Raw genomic sequence first — 23,628 nt, forward strand, 5'->3', positions numbered from 1 at the left:
TATTTCATTAAGTAACCTTGTACAGCAGCGTTTAATCACAAAAGAAAAATATATTGATTTCCATCCGCAGTCCCTAAAACACAGGGAGGACTAGGATGCAGAGATTATATTTCGTCTTACTTTGGAACCACCTTTGTAATCCCCAGAATCTAAAGGAGGCGACTGGGGAGGGGAAAGACTGGACCACATTGTTTAAACTGCTGCCCCTGCCATCCAAACTCAGATAAGGGGTAGTTGACGGATGGATGGATGGATGGATGGATGGATGGATGGATGGGTTGACTGAGCTTAAAATTGCCAAAGTTTCTATGTGCCACTTTAAATCCTATAGGAGCACAAAAAGGAGGGTACTTGGTATAACCCATAATTTGATTTCTCTTGTTGACTTCATTTATGTTTTATACATAGGGGTTGGTAAAGAAATCTGCAGAGTCATTTGCCTTATGCAAAGATCCCTGCTCCAAACAAACATAGTACCCCTTCTTCTCATCCATGTTTGCGCATGACTGTACTTGGAGAATTGTGAGATTGCACTTTCCGTTATCTGTTTTAAAATGCATCAATGGCACAACCTCACCAGCAAGTTAAACGTGAGTGGAAAGTATTTTAGAGCGGCCGGATCTACCCATAACCCCAGTCACTTCGAGGCTTAGGCACGCACATCGTGTGTCTCTTTAGCCGGAACAGGCCAAAGTCCTATTTATAAAGAGCCTTTAACAGCATGGAGTCGGGCGCATGCGCAGCGAGGGCTGGATTGTTGCGCCTCAAGACTGATTTATGGTTCCGCGTTACACCAACGCAGAGCCTACGCTGTAAGGTACGCGGCGACGCGCACCTACGCCGTACCCTTACGGCGTAGGCTCTGCGTCGATTTAACGCGGAACCATAATTGAGGTTTCAGACAGGGCGGCCCGTCGGTTACCAAGCACGCACTGCACCGCGCACGGTCCGACAGCGACGACAGCAGCGGGCTTTGGCGTGAGGAGAGACACCGGCGTGACAACAACACAGACGCACCAGATCTGGGTGAGTACGGACCTGTGCTCGTCCCGCGGAGCCGCGCACAGCCGCAAAAAGCCCTGCGTTTGCGCGTGTTTGCAGGGCAAAAGCGGGGCTGTGTTTTTATTCCCACGCAGCGAGAATATTCCCCGTGCGCTGCCGGTCCTAAGGTATTCGGGGAGGCCTGTAGAGGGGGCCGCTCGCAGATCCAGCGGATCCAGCAGCAGCGCTGCGGCTTTTTCAGCCAAAGCTCCCACCAAACGGTTATTGTTCTCATGCTGGACCGCCGCCCATTCCTCTCTTTATTCACTTCAGCGGTTTGCACTCAGGGTTTTGCTGCAGTCACAACTGTGAGCGCTTATTCCATGCTTTTGCAAGGCCCGGCACATTTTTCCTTTCTCTTTTTTTTGTGTGTGGAATAGATAGAGCCCTTATCCTCATGCAATACATCCATTACAGAAGCTGTGCACTTTCATGTAGCAGGGATAAAAAACAAGAAAAGAAAAATACTGCGTGTCTTCCAGAGTTATTATAGGTAATAATCATGTCGTTGTAGGCAGTACTCGAGTTGTAAAAAAAAATTAGGGGAGATGGTGGATTTTATCATATGGGGACAGATCATTTGTGCTGATTACAAATAATATAATATATTACAAATAATAGCACTGACCAAAACACCTGCAGAAATACTGCAGGAATGACATAGCAGCAGTTAAATGCAGCCTTCTGTAAGCTTTAAATATCCACTGGGCTTACATCTAATACATCAAAACACAACAATAAAAAACTGTTTTCTGAACTTATCAATATGACTCTGTCCTTCACAGGATAAGTAAAATGGATCACTGCAAAAATTCAAAATCTTAACAAGAATATTTGTCTTATTTCTAGTTAAAATGTCTCATTTTAGTAAAAAAATCTCATTACACTTAAAACAAGACTCATCACTGGAAAAAAACAACAATTTTCACCTGTTTCAAGTAGAATTTAACTTGAAATAAGTAGAAAAATCTGCCAGTGGAACAATTTTTTTTGATTGTAATAAGAAGATAAATCTTGTCTCACTGGCAGATTTTCTACTTATTTCAAGTGAAAATCTACATGAAACAGGAGAAAATTGTCAAATAAGTTATTTTTCTGGTGATGACTCTAAATGTTGAAATAGCAGTAAAACCACATTCATTGATGAAATGACATAAGGGATGGAAAGGGGGGATGGCAGTTTTACAGGGGGGATGATTTTGACCGTTTTTATTTCAGGGGGGATGCCCTCCCCCCTCATCCCCCCTCAACTCGAGTACTGGTTGTAGGGGAGCCAAACCCCCATGGGATAATGCTGGCATGCGCCCGTGCTGAAGGTGTTCACCAACAATATCTATTGAGCATTGCAGGTGATTCAGTTAATATGAGTAAAGAAAAACAAACAAAAGAGACATGCAACAATTTCTGCGTGGCCGTCATGTGCGGGCACGTCATTTAAAAATGTGCACATATGCGTTTTTCGAGCAGGGAGGAGTCCCCTGCCTCATTCTGACACCGCTGTAAGGAATTAACAGGCCAGCAAACCGAGCCCGGACGAGGCAGGAGCTGCCAGATGTGTCCGGCAGCTCGCAAACAGCAGGATTTGTTATGTTAAATCTGCGGAGGATTATGCTGGCAACACATCTGTGGATTAAAACTGATAGAGGAGATGCTTGTTTACAGCCAGAAATCAAGTGTATTTCTGTTCAGTTCGAAAGTGTTTCTGACCCAGCACACCATCTCTAATCTGAGGTGATTAGAGGTGAAGGTACCCATCAAAACCTCTGGAGCAACCCGCAGACTCCTGAGGGTGCAGTTGCAGTAGTTTTTGTACCCAATATTCAAGATAATTTAATACACTCAGACATTCTTTCCAATCCAGCCAGTCCAAGAGGGTAAACAGAGGAGATGTTATGTGTAAGATCAGCAGATAAAGCTGGAGGAAGGGGAGGTTTAACTTTAGGACAGGCAGTACTTGATCATGTGACAAAAGCAATCACTGCACATTGATTTGCATGCAGTGGCCAGGAAGAAGAAGGTGACGCAATCACTGCCAAGGTCCGGTTCCCCCTGAAGGTTCAAACAAGTAGCAGCTGAGTGATCTTCGTTGCTTGCGTCTGGTCGGGGATGGCGGTGAATGTGTATGCCACGTCCGTGTCCATCGACAACCTCAGCCGACATGACATGCTGGCGTGGGTCAACGATTCTCTGCATCTCACCTACACCAAGATCGAGCAGCTCTGCTCAGGTGAGCTCAGACTAAAACAGTGTAAACATGTTATATGTAGACAGATTTGTGCGTAGATCCCAGAGAGCTCTGCTGGGGGGGAACTCTGACTATCTGTGGTTGTGTTTTCCAGGAGCGGCGTACTGCCAGTTCATGGACATGTTGTTTCCAGGATGCATTCTTCTGAAGAAAGTCAAATTTCAAGCCAAGCTGGAGCACGAATTTATACACAACTTCAAAGTTCTCCAAGCTGCGTTTAAAAGGATGAATGTCGACAAAGTTAGGATCGTCGTGCTGCATTTCATGCAATACCTTTAAACTCCGGGTGACTTGCGGTTTCGTCCCTGACCTCTGCGCCTTCTGTTTCGTCCGTCCAGATCATTCCTGTAGAAAAGCTCGTAAAAGGGAAGTTCCAGGACAACTTTGAGTTCGTGCAGTGGTTCAAGAAGTTCTTCGACGCCAACTACGACGGGAAGGAGTACGACCCTTTACTAGCCAGACAAGGCCAGGATGTGTCCCCAGCCCCCAATCCAGGTGATAACTTTATCCACAGACCAAAGAGACATCCAGGTAAACCAAACAACTTTGCCTTTTTCGCTGCACGGTCTTGCTGAGCTTTGGACTGGCTCAAAAGCGCTCGGCCGGGGCGAGCAGGCGGTGTGAGCAGCACGACTCACAGAGCGACTGCTGCTGCCCTCCGTGATCCATCTCACTGCCCAGCATCCACAAGATCTGTGACGCTGGAGGTCCGGCAGCAGGACTGTGGTAATTATCGACGCTGCATAGCGGGATGCAGCACTCGTGAGCAAGAAATTATGCATCCCGCGACTCCAGTTATCACTTCCTCAGATTGAATTGAATGTGAGCAAAAAAAAAAAAAAAAGTGCCCAAAAAACATTTGCAGCAAAGATATCGAATCTGGTTATTTCCTGCATCACAGAGCCGATGCAGTGCAGTGCAGTTTCATCTCTGTGGAAGCTGGTTTGATGAAACAAGAACTTCAGTCTCATCTAACTAACTAACTAACAAGAAGAGCTTCGGCCCGAACAGCCCTGCTTTGTGCTGGAATCCATGAGCAGCGCTCTAATTTGATTTTTAACGTGTCATATGCCGGCTTTCTGGCTGTCACTAGTGAGCAGTGTGGGTGGGAGAAGCAGCAGAATGACTGTATTTATCTACAGAACTGCAATCATACGTGTTGGCATGTTTTCTCTTTGAAAGACTTTGGCTGAAGCACTTGTGGAGGTTTGGCTGGGTTTCTTTTTTTTATTTCTTTAAAACATTTTTCACCGCAAAGGAGCACAACTTGTAGTTGTTTCAAAGTAAAATCAAATGTCTCTCTAACTTTACTACCAGGTTTTACTCCATTCCCAGAAAGCGACATATCAAAGGCACATCATGCTACGAGGCTACAGCATTAGTGCTCTGATACTCTGCTCTGTCCATCGCCACAACTGCAAAAACAAAACAAAAAACGAAGAAAAAGAAAAGAGAAAAGAAAGAGTTTTTTCTCTAACGAATCAAATGTTTTCTCGCCATTTCTGAACGCTCCAGGACCACAGCGAACTTCTCCCACAGTTCCCAAAAACATGCCGACACCACAGCGGGTCCAGCACAACACTCCTGCGTTGAGGAAGAACCCGACGTTGTCCAGAAACGGCGGCAGCGATGCTGAGATCATGGAGCTAAATCAACAGGTAGCGTCTCACAGGGCGGCACTGCCAAGTCCAGTTCATCATTCTCTGTCACGTCTGTGCAACTCTGTGGTTTAACATTTCCAAAAGCTTTATATATATATATATTTATTTTTTTCACGCTGTTATGTTTGATAAAGAAGAAGCCGAAGTTAGCGGTCAAAGGTCAGATGAATGATGTGAAAACAATGTGCTGCTTTTAAAGGTTTTAAAATGTAAAAGTTGTGTACTCCTTTTTGCACATTTAATAACTAATTAGGTACATTGTTGAGGATGAAATAGTTCTGTATTGGTCCTCAAAGAGAGTCTACAGTGTTGTTTTATAAAAAGATGAGGAAATCAGTGAGGTAAAGCTGGAGGCGGGATCAGAGATGAACACATCGGGCCGCGTGGTTCGCAGGTTTGCTGCAAGTTTGCAACCGCTGAGCACATTACAACGTCGGCAGGTAACAGATTACCTCTCATGATGGACAACATGACCTTAAACTCCAAAAAATAACAGCCCAACATCTGGATTTCAGACCTTCTCACCTCTCCAGGAATATCCCACCATCTACTTTTTCGTCCCATCTCTGGCACTCGTACTGAGGTAGAGGGGCATCGTGTAAAACTCAAGTTAACTTTATTTTTTATTTATATTCATAATCTCATGTTGTCCACAATGACTGAGGGAAGGAAATGGTTTAAACATCTGGCCCTGTGTGTAACTCCTGCCCTACATCCTAGACTTGAGGTTTTAGGAATAAAGATGTGAGGTATAAGAAAAGTCCAGTCCCTACACCTCCTGAAAACATCACAAGACAATTAAATTCTTTATAAAGAACTAACGGGAACGTGTTTTTACCTTCGAACATCAGCAGTTGCTCTTCTCATTTCCCACATACCTACAGATGTTTGGCTACAACAAGAAGCGTTGCATCTCCGTAGTAAACACGTCCCAGTCTCGGTTGTTGCACCATTTTCCCAAAAACAAGAACTTTTGTCCGTAATAAAAATATGATTGTCACAAAAAATGTAGAGTTTCACTTAAACATTTTGTGGTTTTAGAGCGTCGGTTTGAACGGGTTTTCCTCTCTCTCCTCAGCTGATGGAGCTGAAGCTGACTGTCGACGGTCTAGAGAAGGAGCGGGACTTCTACTTCAGCAAATTACGGGACATCGAGCTCATCTGCCAGGAACACGAAAGCGAAAACAGCCCCATCCTCAGGAAGATAATTAACATTCTCTACGCAACAGAGGTACGTGTCCTTTAGGGCGGATATTTGTCAAAACATGCCATGTTGATTTGTTCTTGTCCAATATGTCTTTAACAATAGAAAGTTCCTGGTTTAAAGTTCCCACAGACCTCTGACTGCAAAAGTCTGAGCGAAGGTCAAAGGTGCTGTCGAACACTATTGAAGACACTTTTGTCTTGAAAGCAGAAAAAACTATCTGAGCACTTGGCAGGATGTCAGAAACAAGTCGTTTTCTCTCAAGACAGGACTCAAACATGCTGCGGCGGTACAACATTTGTCTTCATACAGACAGAGAGACGATGCAGTTTTACCATTCAGACGAAGTTAAAGTTGATTTCAGCAGCAAGCAGACATTAGTTTTGTATTCTGTGGACACGTACATTTCTTAAACTTGACTTCTCACCTGACAGAACAGCAATAAATCCTTTTAAAATGGGATCAAACCACGATATCAGATTTAACTCCTCAGCATGAAGGCTCCTCTGAGTTTAAGCAATCATGAGTTAGAAAGGACTAATGTGTAATGTGAAGCCAAAAATTAAATTCATACTCCATACTAGCTGAGCAAAGCAAGTTGGTCTGTACTCACGTAAGAAACGGGAAAACGCAATGTCAGTTCTACGGCATCCATTATGGAGAGAAAACCCACACAAAACATTTGTGTGTGCGTATTATCTGATTTGTGCGTATTACTAGATTTGTGTGTGTGTAACTTACTGAAAGTTACGGACAAAACGATAAAAATACGAATTCAAAAAGCCTCCTTCACACACATCGTTAAATACGCATGGAGGATCACCTGATACACACAAACAAAGCTATAGATGCGCACAAATGGTTTTGAGACTCTTTTCACGGCATGAAGCCTCACAGATTTGTCCGTATGGTGCATTTAAGTACTGGTGGAGAGCTGGGTCATCTGGCTTTTCATCATGAGTCAAGCGTTACTCCTGTAGGGGCTTCAGCCACCCGTGTTTCTGTTTACCCATCCTGGTACAGTAACTAGGTGGCGGTACCTACGTGACTGGCAACGAGTTCATGTACGCCCACGAACTGTGCCATCATGTTGTACTGAGGCTGCTATGTTGCTTGCTACTGCCACTCATGGCAGATAACTGGTATTCAAGACTGGACAGAGCCCAGCTAGCCATTTAGCACGCTAACTCAGTAGAAATCTTAGGGGCCAAATACAAAGTCCTGATTTTTGTGACATCACTGCACTTATTTCTTCTTATTGTCCTGGTTTTTCTAGGTTATTTTGGGATATTTTAGCCTACAATCTGCCATAACATCTCCAATTTTATACCCTTAGATGTTATTACTCATATATACTCTCATATTAACTTTTCAAAAAGTTAAAGAAAAGTTTAAATCATGTATAGGAAGTGATACATTAAATAAATTGAAAATCCTTACTGATGTACCTTTTATAAGTCAGCATATCCACTGGAGGAAACCAAAATAGGAATAAGAATCTTCTAGGATATAGATTGATCCTAGAAAAGATGACTTGATGTTCAACTCTGATGGTTAAAAGTGTTATCTTGTTTATTTTAGCAGTTTAATTAATACTTATAACTACCGTAAAGTATAACTTGATCCAAACCTCACATTTGGAAACATTTGGACACACACAAAAAAATTAATGAATAAAACTGCAATTTCAGCTCCAATAGCTATTTAAATTAATTAAAAAAAAATATTTAGGAAGTTTGAATTACTTGATGTTCTTAATGGGTTTACCCAAGTTTAACTAGTTATGAACTAGTTTACGGACCACCGTTCTCTTCTGTGTTTTATGTGGTTACAGAAAATTATTCACTTTATATCAGAGATTTCACAAAAATAATGTAAAAATTAGCCACAACATATACGGCATATGCACAGATACGAGGGTGTTGTGTACTTATTGACAGTCATTTGTTAGTTCTTAATTAAAACATACATTAAACTACAGTTTTACCAGTTTCAGCATAAAATAAAAATCAATAAATAATCTTGCAATGATGAGTAAGGCAACTTGTACCAGGTGGTCTAAATATTGTCACCTTAGGACATCAGAAGCAGCAGTAACCTGCTTATTTGCTGTTCAGCAAGATCATTTTCAGCAATGAGTCCCGACCGTTGGGGTTGTTTTTCAGCATGTATGACATTTTTAGTGATTACAAATAAACAAAATTAGTATTTATAGAGGATCTGAGTATTGTCCTTTTTTCCCCCTCTGTACCTCAGGAAGGCTTTGCACCTCCAGATGACGAGGACCTCGATGAACAAGGTCACCTGGACCAGGATGAATACTAAACCCGTCTTCTCCCTGCTCCCCCAGCTTCTCCCTTCTAGTTTCTTTTTCTTTACTTTTTCGGCTCCTCGTTTATTTTGTACTCTCTGCACGCTTTCTATAAATGCTCACCATTACCCCAGCTCCGTCTGTCTTTTTCTTTTCTTGCTCATGAGCATCTCTGTCGGGACCCCAAGCCCTCCACCCTCAGACCGCCTCTCTCCTCCACGTACACAGCAGCAGTAACAGTAATGTATTACATATCCCAGTTATTTCAGCATGACTAATACAGATCATTGAGTTGCCTGAAATGAAGATTGTTATGGCAAAAAAAAAGGAAAAAAAGTGAGTTTGAGTCTGTAAATATTACCGACATTTTGATTTCTGAAAGATTAATGTCTTTGCTTATTCTGGAGTTATTTATTTGCCTTTTTGTGTGCTGTTAATACAACTGTTAGAGCACATAACAACTCTGCTCCGGTGTGCCATCGGGAACCTCCCCGAGCTACTAAAAACTGTAACAGAAGTGACTTTTGAACAACTATGTCTTATTTATTTAACTTATTTAGATTCACTTTCATTTAGATTCACTTTCTGTAGCAAAACTGATGCAGACCTGTTGAGAGCACTGGAGTCGAGCTTTTTGTTGTTTTTTTTTGCTGCGGTGGGTTTGACGCACGTAGAAACGCCGAAGGAAGAAAGCGCTTTCATATGATGGCTCACCGAGAAATGGATCTGTACTCTCCGATTATTCTTTATTGATCAGCAACACATCTTGAGCATGAGAATGTTCCATATTGACTGTGAATGAGTGATATTTTGTAAATGTATTTTGTCTGATGTTGCCACTATTTCTTCGAGGCAGACAAGTTGAAATGAAAGAGACAAAAAAGGCACCTGCAGACCGACAACACGGATATGTAGCAGTTCTAATGTTTTCCTCTAATAGTATTTGTGGGCCTATATACACAATATAAACAACATATACACATGACAACTTCTCTCATCTGCCTAACATGCTATGATTTGCTGTGAAGTTTTGTCCAGATTTTTAAGAGTTGATGTCTGAATCGAGGTCTGTAACCAGCTGACTGGTTATCAACAGCATCAAATAAAACATTTCTTTCTTCATTTTTTTTTCTTTTGTTACTTTTTATTTTCCTTTCAACTTAGCAAATTGGCTCGTGTCTGTTCTCTGGATTCTCTGGACGCATTCATCGACCAAGTCAACATAACACTCATCTTTTGAGTTTTGAATAAATAAACAGTTGTGAAATGAAAATGTGTGGTGTCATATGTGGGGGTTTAGAAAAAAAGCGACTAAATCTCACCTCAAATGTGGAAGACGGGGGGGAGGGATTAACTCAAATGGCAGTGTCCATCCATTATTTCACAGCCAGAACTGGCCCCACCCAATGTGGCGTTGGCTCACTGCCAGCTTCAGTTTGGCATGTACCAGGGCCATAGATTGAGATGGCTCCTTAACAATAGTTTTTAGTTCGTACAGGCAGGACATCCAGACTAAAGCACGAAAAAACTGGAGGCCCGGGCCTATTGATGGTGGAGTTTGGAGAACTCCAGGGATACTCCATGACACAGTTTTATGAGGACCAGAGCGAGGAGGCACAGGCCCTCATTAAGTACCTGGTTACAGCAGATGTCCCGCCCAAGACCATCAAGGCCATTTTTAAGGCGTATGTCTTATAGCGATCATGCGCATCTGCCTCCAGCACATCTGCACCTCCATCTGCAGCCTCATTACTAATCATTACAGAGAATAAAAAGCATAAGCAAGCAAAAGTATAAGAAAGTAAAACCAACATAAGATACACAGCAGTGGTGGATGGCTCCACCCAGCTCCTCCAGCCTCCATGTGCGTCTTAGATGTGATCGTTTTCAGGTTTAGCTCTGATGTTAAATAAATAAAATCATAATAACATAATAGAATACAGTAATCCAAGTCTGTATAAACCCACTTAGAAATATATTTTGGTCATTTTAAAATACTTATTTATTTACTTATTTATCAGGATAAAAACTTAAAAACGTATCATTATATCATTATTCAATATTTAATCATACTACTACTCCGACAGGTTGTTAAAGGAAAAATGTTAAAAAATTTTGCTCTCATATTAAGAGACATTTTTCAGAAATTATTTTGTCCTTGCAATTATTTTTTGTGCGTATTTTATACATTGGTGACACAAAAGGAAGGTGAGAAAAACAAAGTACAGGGTAAACCAAAGAGAAATGTATCAAAAAAACATAATTAATGTTAATTTTTACAATTAAAGGTTTGTAACGAATAACTTTACTCTTTTGCTGCTAGTACGTACGGGTCGGGGGGCCCGGCTGGTCTTAGACACAAGTAGGGAGGGGCTCCATGGAAAAAAGGTTGGGAACCACTGTTTTAGAAGTACAATATAATATACTTTTATGTATAAGTCAAGTGTAAAGTTTTCAGAAAAACAAAAGAAAGTGGTCATTAAAGCAGGATTTATGCATGGGGGGAAACTAGAAAAACCACACTAAAACAAACAAATGAATAAGTTATATATATTTAAAAAAAACATTGCAACATCAGCCAAGTTCTACAAAACTACAATAGCGGCAGACATCTCAAGACAGATGACCTTTAAACCTCATTACAACAGAAATAATGCATCTACCTCATAAAGTTGCAACCTTGTAAAGTTGCTACAGTCAATCAGGGATGAGAGGAATATCTCAACCTCATCCTCAGGAGCTGCCCTGCCATCCCCCTATGAACTATGTATGAGCCATATGAACATACAACTCTTAATTCTCCTGCTCACGGATAGTTAATAGTAATATATCTTGTCTTTTGTACCTTTCACAATGTTTGCCTCTCCTCTCTCTTTTCTTCATCTTCGCTGTCCTATCTCTCTTTGCTGGCTCTACCTGGCTCGGCCTTCAGGGGGAGGGTCCCCCCTTATCATTCAGGTCCTGCTCAAGGTTTCTTCCCTCCTAAGGGGAGTTTTTCTTGCCACTCTTTGGTTTAAGGTTTTTCTCACAATAGGGGAGTTTTACCTGCCGTTGTTTATGTAGTAATTGTTTGGGGGTCATGTTCAGGGTCTCTGGAAAGATCCAGAGACTTCTGTTGTAATAGATGTTATATGAATAAGATTGAATTGAAAATGAAAAACATGGACCCCATAATTCTACAAATTTACTAGAGCTGCCACTTAGAGACGGTCGGATTTTCTCCAATTTAGGAAAATAAAGGGTGTCTTAAATCCAACAGGCACGACAGGGTGCTGTTGATGATTAATCACAATTAATCTTCTTATGAGCAGAGCAGTAAAAGCAAGTACATCCTTTTTGGACCGTCTGAGAGAAGCGGGGAGCCACCCCAAAAAGTGCAGTCAGAGCCCCTGGCTCTATTTTTGCCACAACTACTTCTGACAAAGTATTGAAAATCTCAGTAAACTAGTTATGCAGGGACGGACAAAGCCAGAACATCTATATTAAGTTCACTGGAGACCGCTGACGTCAATCACAAGTTACGTCATCATAAATCTTAGCCAGTCGGGCCTTAGTGTAACAGGTATGTCTTGCACAAATTGAAGAAATCAAAGTCCAAATGTCCTCTGTTGACCCCACTCCCAGGTCCTCCTTCCAGAGATACTTTATCAAGCATCTGGGCTCTGAACGTAAAAGATTAATTCAAATATAAATAAAGGAGATGGAGCCTTTCAGAGTCTGGAGTGGTGTCAAAAAAACTATAAAGCTGAGTCAGAAGGCAAATTAGGAAAGCGAGGGAACGAATCTGGGGACTTGGAAATATCTAAAGAAATGTTGTTTAGGAAGAGAGGATTTATGACATCAGGGTAAGAAATGACTTTCAAAACATCAGAAAGTAAAACTCTCTCAGGAGGACCCCAGACTCCGCCGTTATGAAAAAGATACTGAAGAGATCCCTTCTCCTGACATGCGACTGACCTACATCCTGCAGAAATGAATGGGAAAGCTCACCCCTACGTTGCAATCAAACTGGGAAAAACAGAGATCAAAGACAAGGAGAACTACATTTCAAAACATCTGAACCATTTGTTCGGCAAGTAAGTAACAACAACAAAAAAAAGGTTTGGCTGAAATATGATATAGTCGTGCTCCTCTCTGCTTGTTTCAACGTTACCACTGTAGCTGTCCTGCTGCAGCTGGATAAATGACGAAATGCTGGTTCTAGTGCGTTCCCCACTAAACTATGTTTGAAATTGTTTGGCAGGTTTGAAGAAGCAGACTGATGAACATCTCGCTCTAACTGTACTGAGAAACTGTGAGGAAATCCCTTGAGCTGGCTGCAAACTCATCCCAGAGCATGTTGAGACCAGACCCCTGCTTCACCCCGACAAGCCAGGAATAGAGCAAGTATGCTGACGTCTTCCTGTCGGCGTGAATCAAACAGACACCTCTGTCTTAACTTACCATTTTTGTGTGTTTGCATCCTGCCGAGGTAATTTTCTTGCGTTTTGTTACATCTAGGGAAGAATCGAAATGTGGGTGGTTATGTTCTCTAAAGATATGACTGCACCAGGTCCTGCACTTTACATTTCACTGAGGAAACCAAAGAGGTGTGGGCCAAAGTTTGATTACACGCTATTATCTTGAGCCAGAGTACCACTAATAAATCCAGAACCATGGGAGGTTGTCATGAAAGGGGATATATAAAAAAAGGGGGGGATTTGAAGTGATAACTAGGCACAATGAGGGGGGTGGAATGGATATAAGTAGCTGACTCCATCCTTTAAAGCTGGCTGCAATAAACAGCTGTTGTACATGTACATTTTAACAAAACCTTGTTCTATGTATTTGGGGGGGGGGGGGGGGTTGTCACAGATGTTTCATGACAGACTACAAAAAATTGGGTCAGTTTGTCAGAAAAAAAGAAGAGGGATTGAATATGTCTCCTTTAAAACTTTAATCCCAACATGTCATCACTTGCAATCGAGCTGGACCTGAACCGTCTCCCACGTGGTGCAAGACTCCCAAGCAGTGCACCATTGAAATGGTGACGAACGAGGGAGAGATGCCCACACTGTCCATCTTCAAACAGAAGAGGATCAAAGGCTGGTAGCCTTTTGTGGCCAGAAATGAGGAAGATGAGTTTGAGCTCAAGTGGTTCACAGCAAAGAGCAAACTAAACTACATCATGCAACTGAACCGCCAGGGTTGCAGGCGTTGGACCTGAACGAAAGAGAACAGGAGGTAGGACTGATGAAGCTGCTTTTTATTAAACAAAAAAGTGAATAAAAAGCACAGACAAGGTGGTACGTTCCGAAGGTAAAGAAATAAAAATGAGTCAAGGCAGGCAACACTCGTCTGACCAGCCATATCCATACTAAATACTACATACTACATAAAAGTATCTTGAATGGTTATATATACGTATGTAAATATACTAATATAAAGTCATACACTTGCAGTCAAGTGATATGACATATGTATGCATATTAATTTTGGCAAGAAAAAAAAGTATTGTGCAGTTTTCAATAAAGACCAATGTGATCACATCCATTGTGTAGTGTGCACTATATCACAATTCATAGTTAGCACAGTAATATTATTAGTAGCTATATTTAATATGTTTATATATATATATATATATATATATATATATATATATATATATATATATATATATATATATATATATATATTTGGTCTGACTCAACATGTATCAGACGCATGCACTATATGGGGCACACTCTTGAATTACTGATGTCTAAGGGTCTCTGAGCATTTCAAAGGTTACTTTGTCTGATGTGGGCCCGTCTGATCACCCCTGGGTTTTATTTGAGAGGACGACTTCAGTGCACACAAATGTCTCAAAAGCAGTGATCTCAAAACGGTGTATAACTTAAAACAGTAGTAAGATCTTTAACAAAGTCTTCTCTCTAACACTTGTCCTGTCCGGGGGTTCAGTCAATGAGCTCGTCAGTAGCTTCAATGCTAAAATGTTAAATATTGTGGACACTATTGCTCCCATTAGGGGGTAAGGTTATCTCTCGAAGAAGGAAGTCTCCATGGCGAAATTCTGTACTGGTGAAAATGGGAAAAGAGAGTTTGAAAGCTGAGTGCAGATGCAGAAAAACAAACCTCCAGGTTCATTATGACATCTATAAAGAGAAACTTCACTCTTATAATTTACAACGGGGGGATGTAAGGAAGTCCTACTTCTCCGACATCATTATTTCATTTCATCATCACCAAAAACATACGTCATAATGCTCTGGCCTTATTTACTACAGTTGACAGGCTAACAAACCCTCCTGTATCCATGGCAACTGAACTTCATTACACCGTGGCCTGCAATGACTTTGCCAATTTCTTTACAGACAAAATCAAAAATATTAGACAAGCGGTTGGTACATCAGCAGCAGGTTCAGCATATGTACTGTGTCCACCGACAACCGGTTTAAACACAATCACACAGTTTCAACCCAGTAACAGCAAAGACCTGGAGGACATTTTACCTCAGCTCAACTTGTCCTCTTGCTGTTTAGATATCCAGACAAGTTGTTTTTAAAAAAAGACATGTTACAGGTCGTGAACCTGTGCTTAACGTCAGGCGTGTTTCCAGAGCCATTAAAAACAGCTGCTTTGCTGAAAAAAGACAATCTTGACATGATACAAATGAAAAACTACATATGAGCAGACAAGATACATGTGGAGTTCCCCAAGGTTCCATCCTGGGACCTCTTCTGTTTAACATCTACATGTACCATGTAGACATACCATAACTATGCAGATGATGTTTGTATATATATATATATATATATATATATATATATATATATATATATATATATATATATACTGTATATATATATAAGATACATATATATGCAGCTCCTTTAACTTCGCTAAAGTAAGCCCACATTAGCCAAACACATTTCCCCCCTGTGGTTTAAGGCAGGGAGCCAATCTTCTCACGCAAGCGCGAGATAGTGGGCTCGATGCCCGCAAGATTATGTACAAGATTACAAGATTATGTACAAATACTCTTATTCCTTCTTTTTGTATCAGTAGTTTCCCTTTTCATTATATGTTATGAAGACAATATAACTCAATTGTAACACTATTAGGCACAAAGTCAGAAACAAGAAAATATTTGTTGTAACACAAACCAAATGATCTGAAATCCTTCACTTTTCTTATTAATAAAACTTTAAATATCGCAATTATTTTCAAAAATGTTAGTAAATATAATATCTGAGACATCAGGTCTTTTATCCTTGATATATTCTTACGGTGATAGTAGGCTGATTTTGTTATTGCCTTAATGTGTTTTTCCAAATTTAAGTCTGTCCATCACTACGCCCAGATTTCTGGCCTGGTTGGTGGTTTTTACACTTAGGAAAGAGCAAAACATTGATTCAGCTTATTTGGACAAAGTACTTTCATGGTCTGTGGTTAAAGCAGAAGATGTCAATCCTCTCCAACTCTATAGTCTCTTTTCAGAGGATGTTGTATTGCAACGGATGACATACATCACAGGTCTAACTGAATATACCTGCAAACATGCAGACGGTAATCTAGAAGTTGTCGAATAAGCTGAGGGACAAATGGAGGTAAGTAGCTTGTGATATTGAAGAAACCATCATCAAAGAGCTACTTTCACTGACATCGTGACTGCTGACCTGCTCATTTGGATGGTAAACTGTGATGTCTCCTGAAGCTGTTTCAGGTTCTCTCCATGGAGCGTTGGTGGTATAGTGGTCAGCATGGCTGCTTCCCAAGCAGTAGACCTGGGTTTGATTCCCAGCCAATGCAGTAAACATGAGGTTGGCATGAGAGAAGCTCTCTTTGTTGGGGGAAGCTCAGCATCTTCATGAAAACGAATTCAGTCAACTCGTACCCTGGTCTCCTGGTGACATTGTAATATACAGATAAAGATTCATTTTATCACATTGAGTCAGCGGCCCGACACAGCAAAATTTGTTCAAGTACAGCCCGTCGAAGAGAACAAATAGGAGACACAACAAACGACAACATACTGTAGGACATGGGTAGACAGGTACTGTGGACCGCTGACCATAGGCACCGCCTTTATCAATTAGCTGAGAAAATATGACACTGGGAAATTGAAGGGAAAAAATACATCTTCACACTGTTTAAAGACACAGTATGAAGGTACCAGAAAAACACCTCATCACAGAGAGGCAACATACTCATGGATTAACAACATCATAAGCATACTGTATGTGGAGGGGGATGAGGATGGGGTTCCCAGTACAGGTCAACTGTGTGTTCTGCATAGCTATGGTCATTTATTCTGTTGTTTTTGTCTTTTCACGCCTCCAAGAAGCCTCACAGATTTGTGATACATGGTGCATTTAAAGTGGACCTATTATGGCATCTAATACCTATTTTAAACAGGCCTTGAATGTATTAGAAACAAGCTTTTGATTTTTTTGGCTAAATAAATTAGAAATTCAGCCTCTGAGCCATTTCTTTAGCATTCCAGTCTCTAACCTCATTATCTATGCAGGATTCTGAGTTGGCGGGGAGGCTATGATAATGAGGCACTGTGCTGATTGGCTGCCTGAATGAAGGCACAGACAAAGCAAAGTTTATTTAACTGGTGCACAACCAGGAGAGTCCACGTGCAACCCGCAGGCTAACAAAGAGAAAACGTGTTTTTCATAATAGGTCCCCTTTAAGTACTGGTGGAAAGCTGGGTCATCTGAATTTTCATCTGAGTAAAGCGTTATTTCCCTCAATACTTTTTATTATCTGAAGATCAAAGTTGTCCAGTTGATCCAAGCTATCGAGTAATTAACAAAAAATTCAAATAAGATTCTTTTAATGATATTGTTCAGTGTTGATTATTATAAAACCCTCATATGTGATTGTGTGTTCCCCTTCTTATAGACATTCCAGTGTTTCCAGTGACATTCCAGGCTTGGAAGTAACATGACCCTCTCCAACGTCCACCCACACAGATGATCCTTCTGTAACAAGGAAACTGGAGAGGAACTTTCACCATAACCTTGAATATATCCATTGGTAAGTTTTTATCTTTGTTTTGTTTTCATCTGTCTTTTTTCATCACTTAAGGAATATTAATGACTGAAGTTTTTCATAAAGTCTTGAAGTTTTAGTTTTTCTTTATGTTTTTTAACGTGTTAATGTGTGAAAGGACACATAAATCAACAAAAAAGACAAAGTTGCTACATTTTTCAAATATAGTATTGGATAAATATCAGACTGAATAGAAACAGAGAAAATTCAACCTGTTAAGTTTTTTACATTACTGTGTGATGGAAGTGCAATATCAATGTATTTCTTCTTCAAAATTAGTTATTTACTGGATTTGTAAAACTGTTCAAATAAACAAGTACACATTTCTGAACATATGATTAATGTAAGATTCATATTTTACTACTTTGAAATGTTTTTCATAACATTGAGTTTGATGAAGAGCTCATCAAGACTTGGCTGTGACTTGAAACTCCTCCCTCGGAGCAGCTTTAGAAGAGACTTTAAACATCACTGAGACATTGTTGTGATGTTAAAGACAATACAACGAGAATGGGATTCAAACCCATGCGTGCAGAACACAATGGATTAGCAGTCCATCACCTTAACTTTTCGGTCACCTCGTCTCCATGCCATACCTGCCAACATTGGGCTGTGAAAAAGAGGGAGATTTTCTGGGGTAGTGGTTGGAATGCTCCACTCACAACATCCCCGCCCTGATATAAACAAGGCGACTTTTAATGAGCTTTAAATCCATAGCTACAATGAAATGTGCTAAAATGTACCTCCCAAAATGATTCTACAGCCTTTTTGGAGCCAAATAAGTTTAGTATTAATAACAATAAAATACAATATTTGTAGAATTTTCCAGGTTCCCTTTGTCACCCAAGGGCCTGTTGTAATTGGAGGTGGCAGACTTTGCAGCTTCAATCACTTTCTTGGAGGGTACATACTTGTGGCCAGGGCTGGTATGGTTAATCTTGCAAGAAAGGAGTGCGCAAAGAGTAGAATTATCCATACTCATTGTGTTTTCTGTGAGGATCTTTTTCACCATGCTGTATGACCTCTCTGAGCTTGCATTGCTGTGAGGGATGCAGAGAATTGCCTTCATCAGTGATGCCAGATTTGTAAAGCTCTCCTCTTTCCCTAGAAGAACCCAGAACCTTCAACTCTCTCTTCCTGTGGGAGATCCTTGCTTGCTATGACTTGATACTCCACCAACTCTTCCCTCAGCTTTTTTTCAAAGCATTTTTTCAAACAAAACAAATTTTCAAATTTTCAAATAACAAAATAACATATTTTAACCATTTTCCAAACAATAAAATAACTGAAAAAATCTGAAAAATTGTTCAAATATGTTATTTTGTAATTTGAAAATTTTAAAATATGTTTATGTAATGCTTTGCTGATGAGAGAATATGTTTCTCTATTTTTCTTATTTTTTTGAGGGGGGATATTGTTTTTCGGCACTACCTTGTTCTCTATAGCTGATATAACATGAATTACTGTGGGATCGATAAAGTTCTTATTTTTGCCATCTGAGAAAATTAAACATATTATATTTGGTGCCCAACTGTTTCCAAAGTATATTAGTGCGTGTGTGAATGAATAAATGAGACGTAAAACGTAAATTTCTTTGTAGAAAGGCGCTTTATGAAAATAAAGCGCCCATCCAATATGGCGGCGACGTTGACGTATCGCAGCAGCTCCATGGGGCGGAGCTTGGACGTAGGCAGTGCTTTTGGGTTGGGTTGCCAGGTTTGTCAGGAACCCGTTAATATAATACATCCATGCAGGAACCCCGACACGTGAAACACCATTGACTCATTTCACTTTAAAATCGGGAGATAAGCGGGAGAAATTACAAATCGGGAGCAGGGCAGGAGAAATGGTTGAAAATCGGGAGACTCCCGCTTAAATCGGGAGTGTTGGCAGGTATGCTCCATGCTGGGTTTTTTTTTCCACCACTATCACTAGGAAAATGGAGAACTGCAGACTTTAAAATTCATTTCAATGATTCCTGACTGCTCAGCTGCCTGGTAAACTGTAAAATCACTATGGTGACACGAGGGTGTCTTTGATGGGAGCGGAGACATCATTCATGTTTAATGCGCTTCTTAAACACTTAAAATCTCATATAGTCTGGGTAAGAACATTTGTGTTTACACTGTTTGAACCTCACGCTATTGTTATTATTTACTCATCTAAATGATTTAACAAAGTTGAATTGGGGAGATGAAGAAAAAAGAAAATGATCCAGTTTTAAGCAGAAGATGAGATCAGGCGTTGCATTGTGGTCCAATTTTAGAACGACTGAAGTATCAGTTGAATGAACACAGAAGGAGTTGCATCCTTTTGGAACAAGTCTTCATCATCTAGCACCTTCTTGTCTTACTGATTTGCTTTTATGTTATGAACCCTTACGGACCCTCAGGTCCTCCGGTACCAGCCTATTAACCGTTGTCATTGTTAATACCAGAACCCATGGTGAGACGGTCTTCCAGCACAACGCCCCACGTTTATGGATCAGCAACATGGAGAACCTGAGGGCCAAAGTGAATATTAACGTTTAAAAGCAGGTTCAAGACATTTCTGATCTGGCTTTTAACAAATGTTTGTATTTATCCAGTTTCAGACTTTCTATCTAAGATTTTCTGTTTAGCCCACGTTTTACACCATTTTGACTACAAATACCTGAAAAATGAAGACATACTTTTGCCAGACAGAAAGACTTTAAAGAAAGAAAAACCTGCAAAGTTTAAAGCAGAACTGAGCAGTACTTCCTGTCATGTTTAAGAGGAACAACCACTGAAAGTTCCTCCAGGACTTTTCAAGTCCAAGTCAAGATCTGAAAGGAGGTTTCCACCAGCTTCTCTGTCAGATGCCGGCGCTCCTCGTGTTCTCCTCCGACAGACATCCGAATTGGCCGTAACACAGAACTTCCCCCGAAGTTACATTAGCATGGCTAGCTGTGTTAGGTCTCGGCTGCTTAAAGACACTTGCTCACTAGCCTTCAGGCCCACTGGATTAGTGTGGCCACCCAGTGCGCTTAACAGTAACAGCTTCGGGAATAAATCATCTGCCTCTCACACTATTTCCTGTCCTAATGATTATATAGTTGGGAATCAAGGTACAAGCAGCCTCTTGTTAAATTTAATGAGCAACTCACATCAGAGATCTCATACTCACGTTCTTTTTCTCTCTCCTTTTCTACTCAGCTCACACCACCCCCTACTGGCCAAAAGTTGCTTCCACATAACATTCATCAATAGAATATATATTTTTCCTCCATTTCAATTAACAGAATAAAATTCAAACATGAACTTGTCATCTACAACCATGATGGCTGAACTGCAATCCCCTACAGTTTGTGCCTTTCTTGCTCAACTAGGCTTTTATTTTTCTAATTCTCCACCTTTTTTAGCTGGGCTACACTGGGATGTTTTTTGTATTTTATTTTTCATGTTGGTTTAGTTTGTTAATATTCCTAATTCTGCATTATAATCCATCTCTCAGAGTTGGAACCCTGATCAGGCGTCACACAGTACAATGACAGTAGTGAGGAAGAAAGCAGAACCACCAAAGAACTAGAGTTTTAAAGAGATCTAGCACCACCAAGAGGAGGAAGCTGGAGAACAAGCTGAAGCACAACAAGGTGAGAGATGTGTGATCAGGGATGAAGAAGATCAAAGACTTCAAGCTGAAGGAGGACCAGATATATGGAGATCTGTTAGTTTACTGCAGTTGTGTTATGTTTGGCATTTTTTACCAAACATACATCAATAAAGGCAACATCAACCTACATTGAGTTAAAGGGAAAGTTTTTACAACCTGGACCTTATTTCTGGCATTTTTTATGGTCGTATACTCACCCAGGCAAGTTTGGTGTCATTTGGAGTCCTTCGGAAGATATTAGGAGTTTTGTGCGAGCCGCTTCTCCATATAATGGTAGCGCATGAGGGCACAGCGGGACACAGATGATGCAGCGTCTAAATAACTGTTGTGGTTTGGTTTGCTAGGACCCAAATGCAGGAGAGAGAGGGAGGCCAAAGGCAGGAGTTCTCAAAAAACAAAGGATTTATTCCAACAAAAGGTAAAAACAAAGCGCTGCAGAGCAGGATCAAAAACACAAGGAACAGGGATCAAAAACTTGGAGCACATGGAGGAGGGAACAGTACGGACCGACAGGGAACCAAGGAATGACAAGACAAGATATACTGAGAGGATAACGAGACATGACGAGACACAGGTGCAGACACAATCAGGGCAGATTAGTCCATGGGCCAGAGCCCAAAATTTCACTTGTCAGTGCCACTCAAGGTGACCAAACTTACTTATGATTTTTGAAAAGATCCATGTCTGTAGATGATATTCTGGTATGATAACCCTTCCTGAGTGGCAGCTGTATCATAGTTATCAGCTCATGAAGTTACCCACTCCCTTCAAAAAATTACATTTCAGATACTGGTGCATATCCCAGTTTACACTCATGTACAGGATATCTGTCAATGTTTCACAATATTGTCTTTGGTATCATTTTAAAGGGGACCTTTTAAGCATTCATTCAAACTAAGGTGTGAATCTTTCTGACCAACATAGAGGTCACTGCAGCTCTTTAAACTATATACAACACACATTTTTACACCAATTTCGCCTTAATGATATACTATCTTTTATCCCTGTGTCACCTAAGAACAACAGAGACACAAAATACAAAAACTGGAATACTCACAGGACCATAAGGATTCAGGAAATGTATAATATACCCATACTATATCATTGTCACAGGTCATTGTGTGCCTTCAACTAGAAGAGCATCATTAGGCTCCTATGAAACTATCAGTACGTTTACTAGTGCAGCAGATTAACTCATTTTATCAACACAATATGTCACTTTGGTATAGAAGCATGAAATTTGGCACAGATACTCTCCAAGGTCTACTCTTTAGTGAACAGGCACGTGCCACTCAAAATTCCAAGATGGCGGCCCCCAAAATCCAAGATGACCGCCCAAAAACGTGCTTTTTCCTTTATAACTCAAAATGCCTTGATTTTTAGCCCCATAGATATATTAAAGTTGAATATAAAGTTGGGTATTGTGGACATTTTGGTACCAAGTACATGTCTGTATCCATTACGGTTATTGAGATACATCATACAGAAACTTGTATATACCCGGAAAAGTGAGAATTTTGTAAGATTGATTGTTGTTACGAGAACATGGATTCATGAAAATGTTACTCTCATAACCTGATATTTCCAGTAGGGTTACTTACTATTAAGACAACCTAGGGGTTGTCTTATTAGTTAAAGATGTCGGCCCTTTTTTCAAGATGGCCATCAAATTCTCATTATAGTAGAGTATAGTAGAGTGAATGTCACTACACAACCAGGGCACACTGGTGACATCACTGCTGTGGAACTCAGCATGGGGTTCAGTGCAAGCTGATCTAGTTGTACTAATACTGTAGTTGTTGTCTAGTAGTGATAGTATAGCTTTGTTTAGTGTCCCAAATGCTGTCTAACAGCCCCATGTCAATTAGGTAGTACTAGTTAGATGTAGTTAGATAGCCGCACCTGAATTGACAGGTTGTGCCAGCGCGGGAGAGCCGAGCCAAGGGTAAGTGGGGCATTACAAGACTTGTTCATGTATTCTTACCTGGAAGGTGTACAGATCACACGGGACTTAAATGGCACTGGATGAATGATCGGGCTAGGTGTAGGTGACCCGAACCTAGTTGAATCCCATACCCGAATGTGTAGCATTATGATTAAGGTGGTATATAAGGATAAGCCCTCGGCCTTAATCAGACATGGCAAATGCAAACCCAATGTTAGCTAAGAGGCAAACTGATTGGAAGAAAAGCTGTCTTTGTCAGACAGACAAGAAAGAAGATCTCCAATCACCACCTACGCATCATGTTCTTCAACATGATGGCTATACAATGCTCGCCACCAACGCTCCACTCTTCCATGAGATCAAGCAAATGCCAATGATCCTGGACCTGGGAAGGCTGGATGAAGGTGGTGGGATAGAAGCTACTTTGAGAAGGAACCAAGCAAAGTACCATTTAAACTGTCGAGCTTTGTTCAACAACACAAAGTTACTTCGTGCAAGGAAGAGACACTCCAATACTCAGTGCAGTGAAACAGATGACAGTCAAGT

At 40.7% G+C, this 23,628-nt stretch overlaps 1 protein-coding gene and 1 non-coding gene across 3 annotated transcripts; both read left to right on the forward strand.

Annotated features, from left to right (window-relative positions):
• The first annotated feature begins 837 nt into the window (after positions 1 to 837).
• mapre3a (microtubule-associated protein, RP/EB family, member 3a) lies at positions 838 to 9,717 on the forward strand. 2 transcript variants are annotated; one of them, XM_061743791.1, is made up of 7 exons: positions 838 to 1,026; positions 3,042 to 3,268; positions 3,381 to 3,526; positions 3,625 to 3,817; positions 4,802 to 4,944; positions 6,026 to 6,178; positions 8,408 to 9,717. In XM_061743791.1, the coding sequence occupies exons 2-7, from the start codon at positions 3,148 to 3,150 to the stop codon at positions 8,474 to 8,476; spliced, it is 825 nt and encodes a 274-aa protein (XP_061599775.1). In that variant the 5' UTR covers positions 838 to 1,026; positions 3,042 to 3,147; the 3' UTR covers positions 8,477 to 9,717. The 2 variants fall into 2 exon arrangements, with proteins under 2 accessions (XP_061599775.1, XP_061599776.1); XM_061743792.1 differs by having other exon boundaries at positions 866 to 1,026; positions 3,625 to 3,781.
• A 6,464-nt stretch (positions 9,718 to 16,181) lies between these two features.
• Positions 16,182 to 16,253, forward strand: trnag-ccc (transfer RNA glycine (anticodon CCC)). The gene has a single exon. It is a non-coding gene; the product is annotated as a tRNA-Gly (tRNA).
• Positions 16,254 to 23,628: the final 7,375 nt, after the last annotated feature.

The sequence above is a fragment of the Cololabis saira genome, chromosome 16 (genome assembly GCF_033807715.1).
Source record: "Cololabis saira isolate AMF1-May2022 chromosome 16, fColSai1.1, whole genome shotgun sequence".
Classification (NCBI taxonomy): domain Eukaryota; kingdom Metazoa; phylum Chordata; class Actinopteri; order Beloniformes; family Belonidae; genus Cololabis; species Cololabis saira.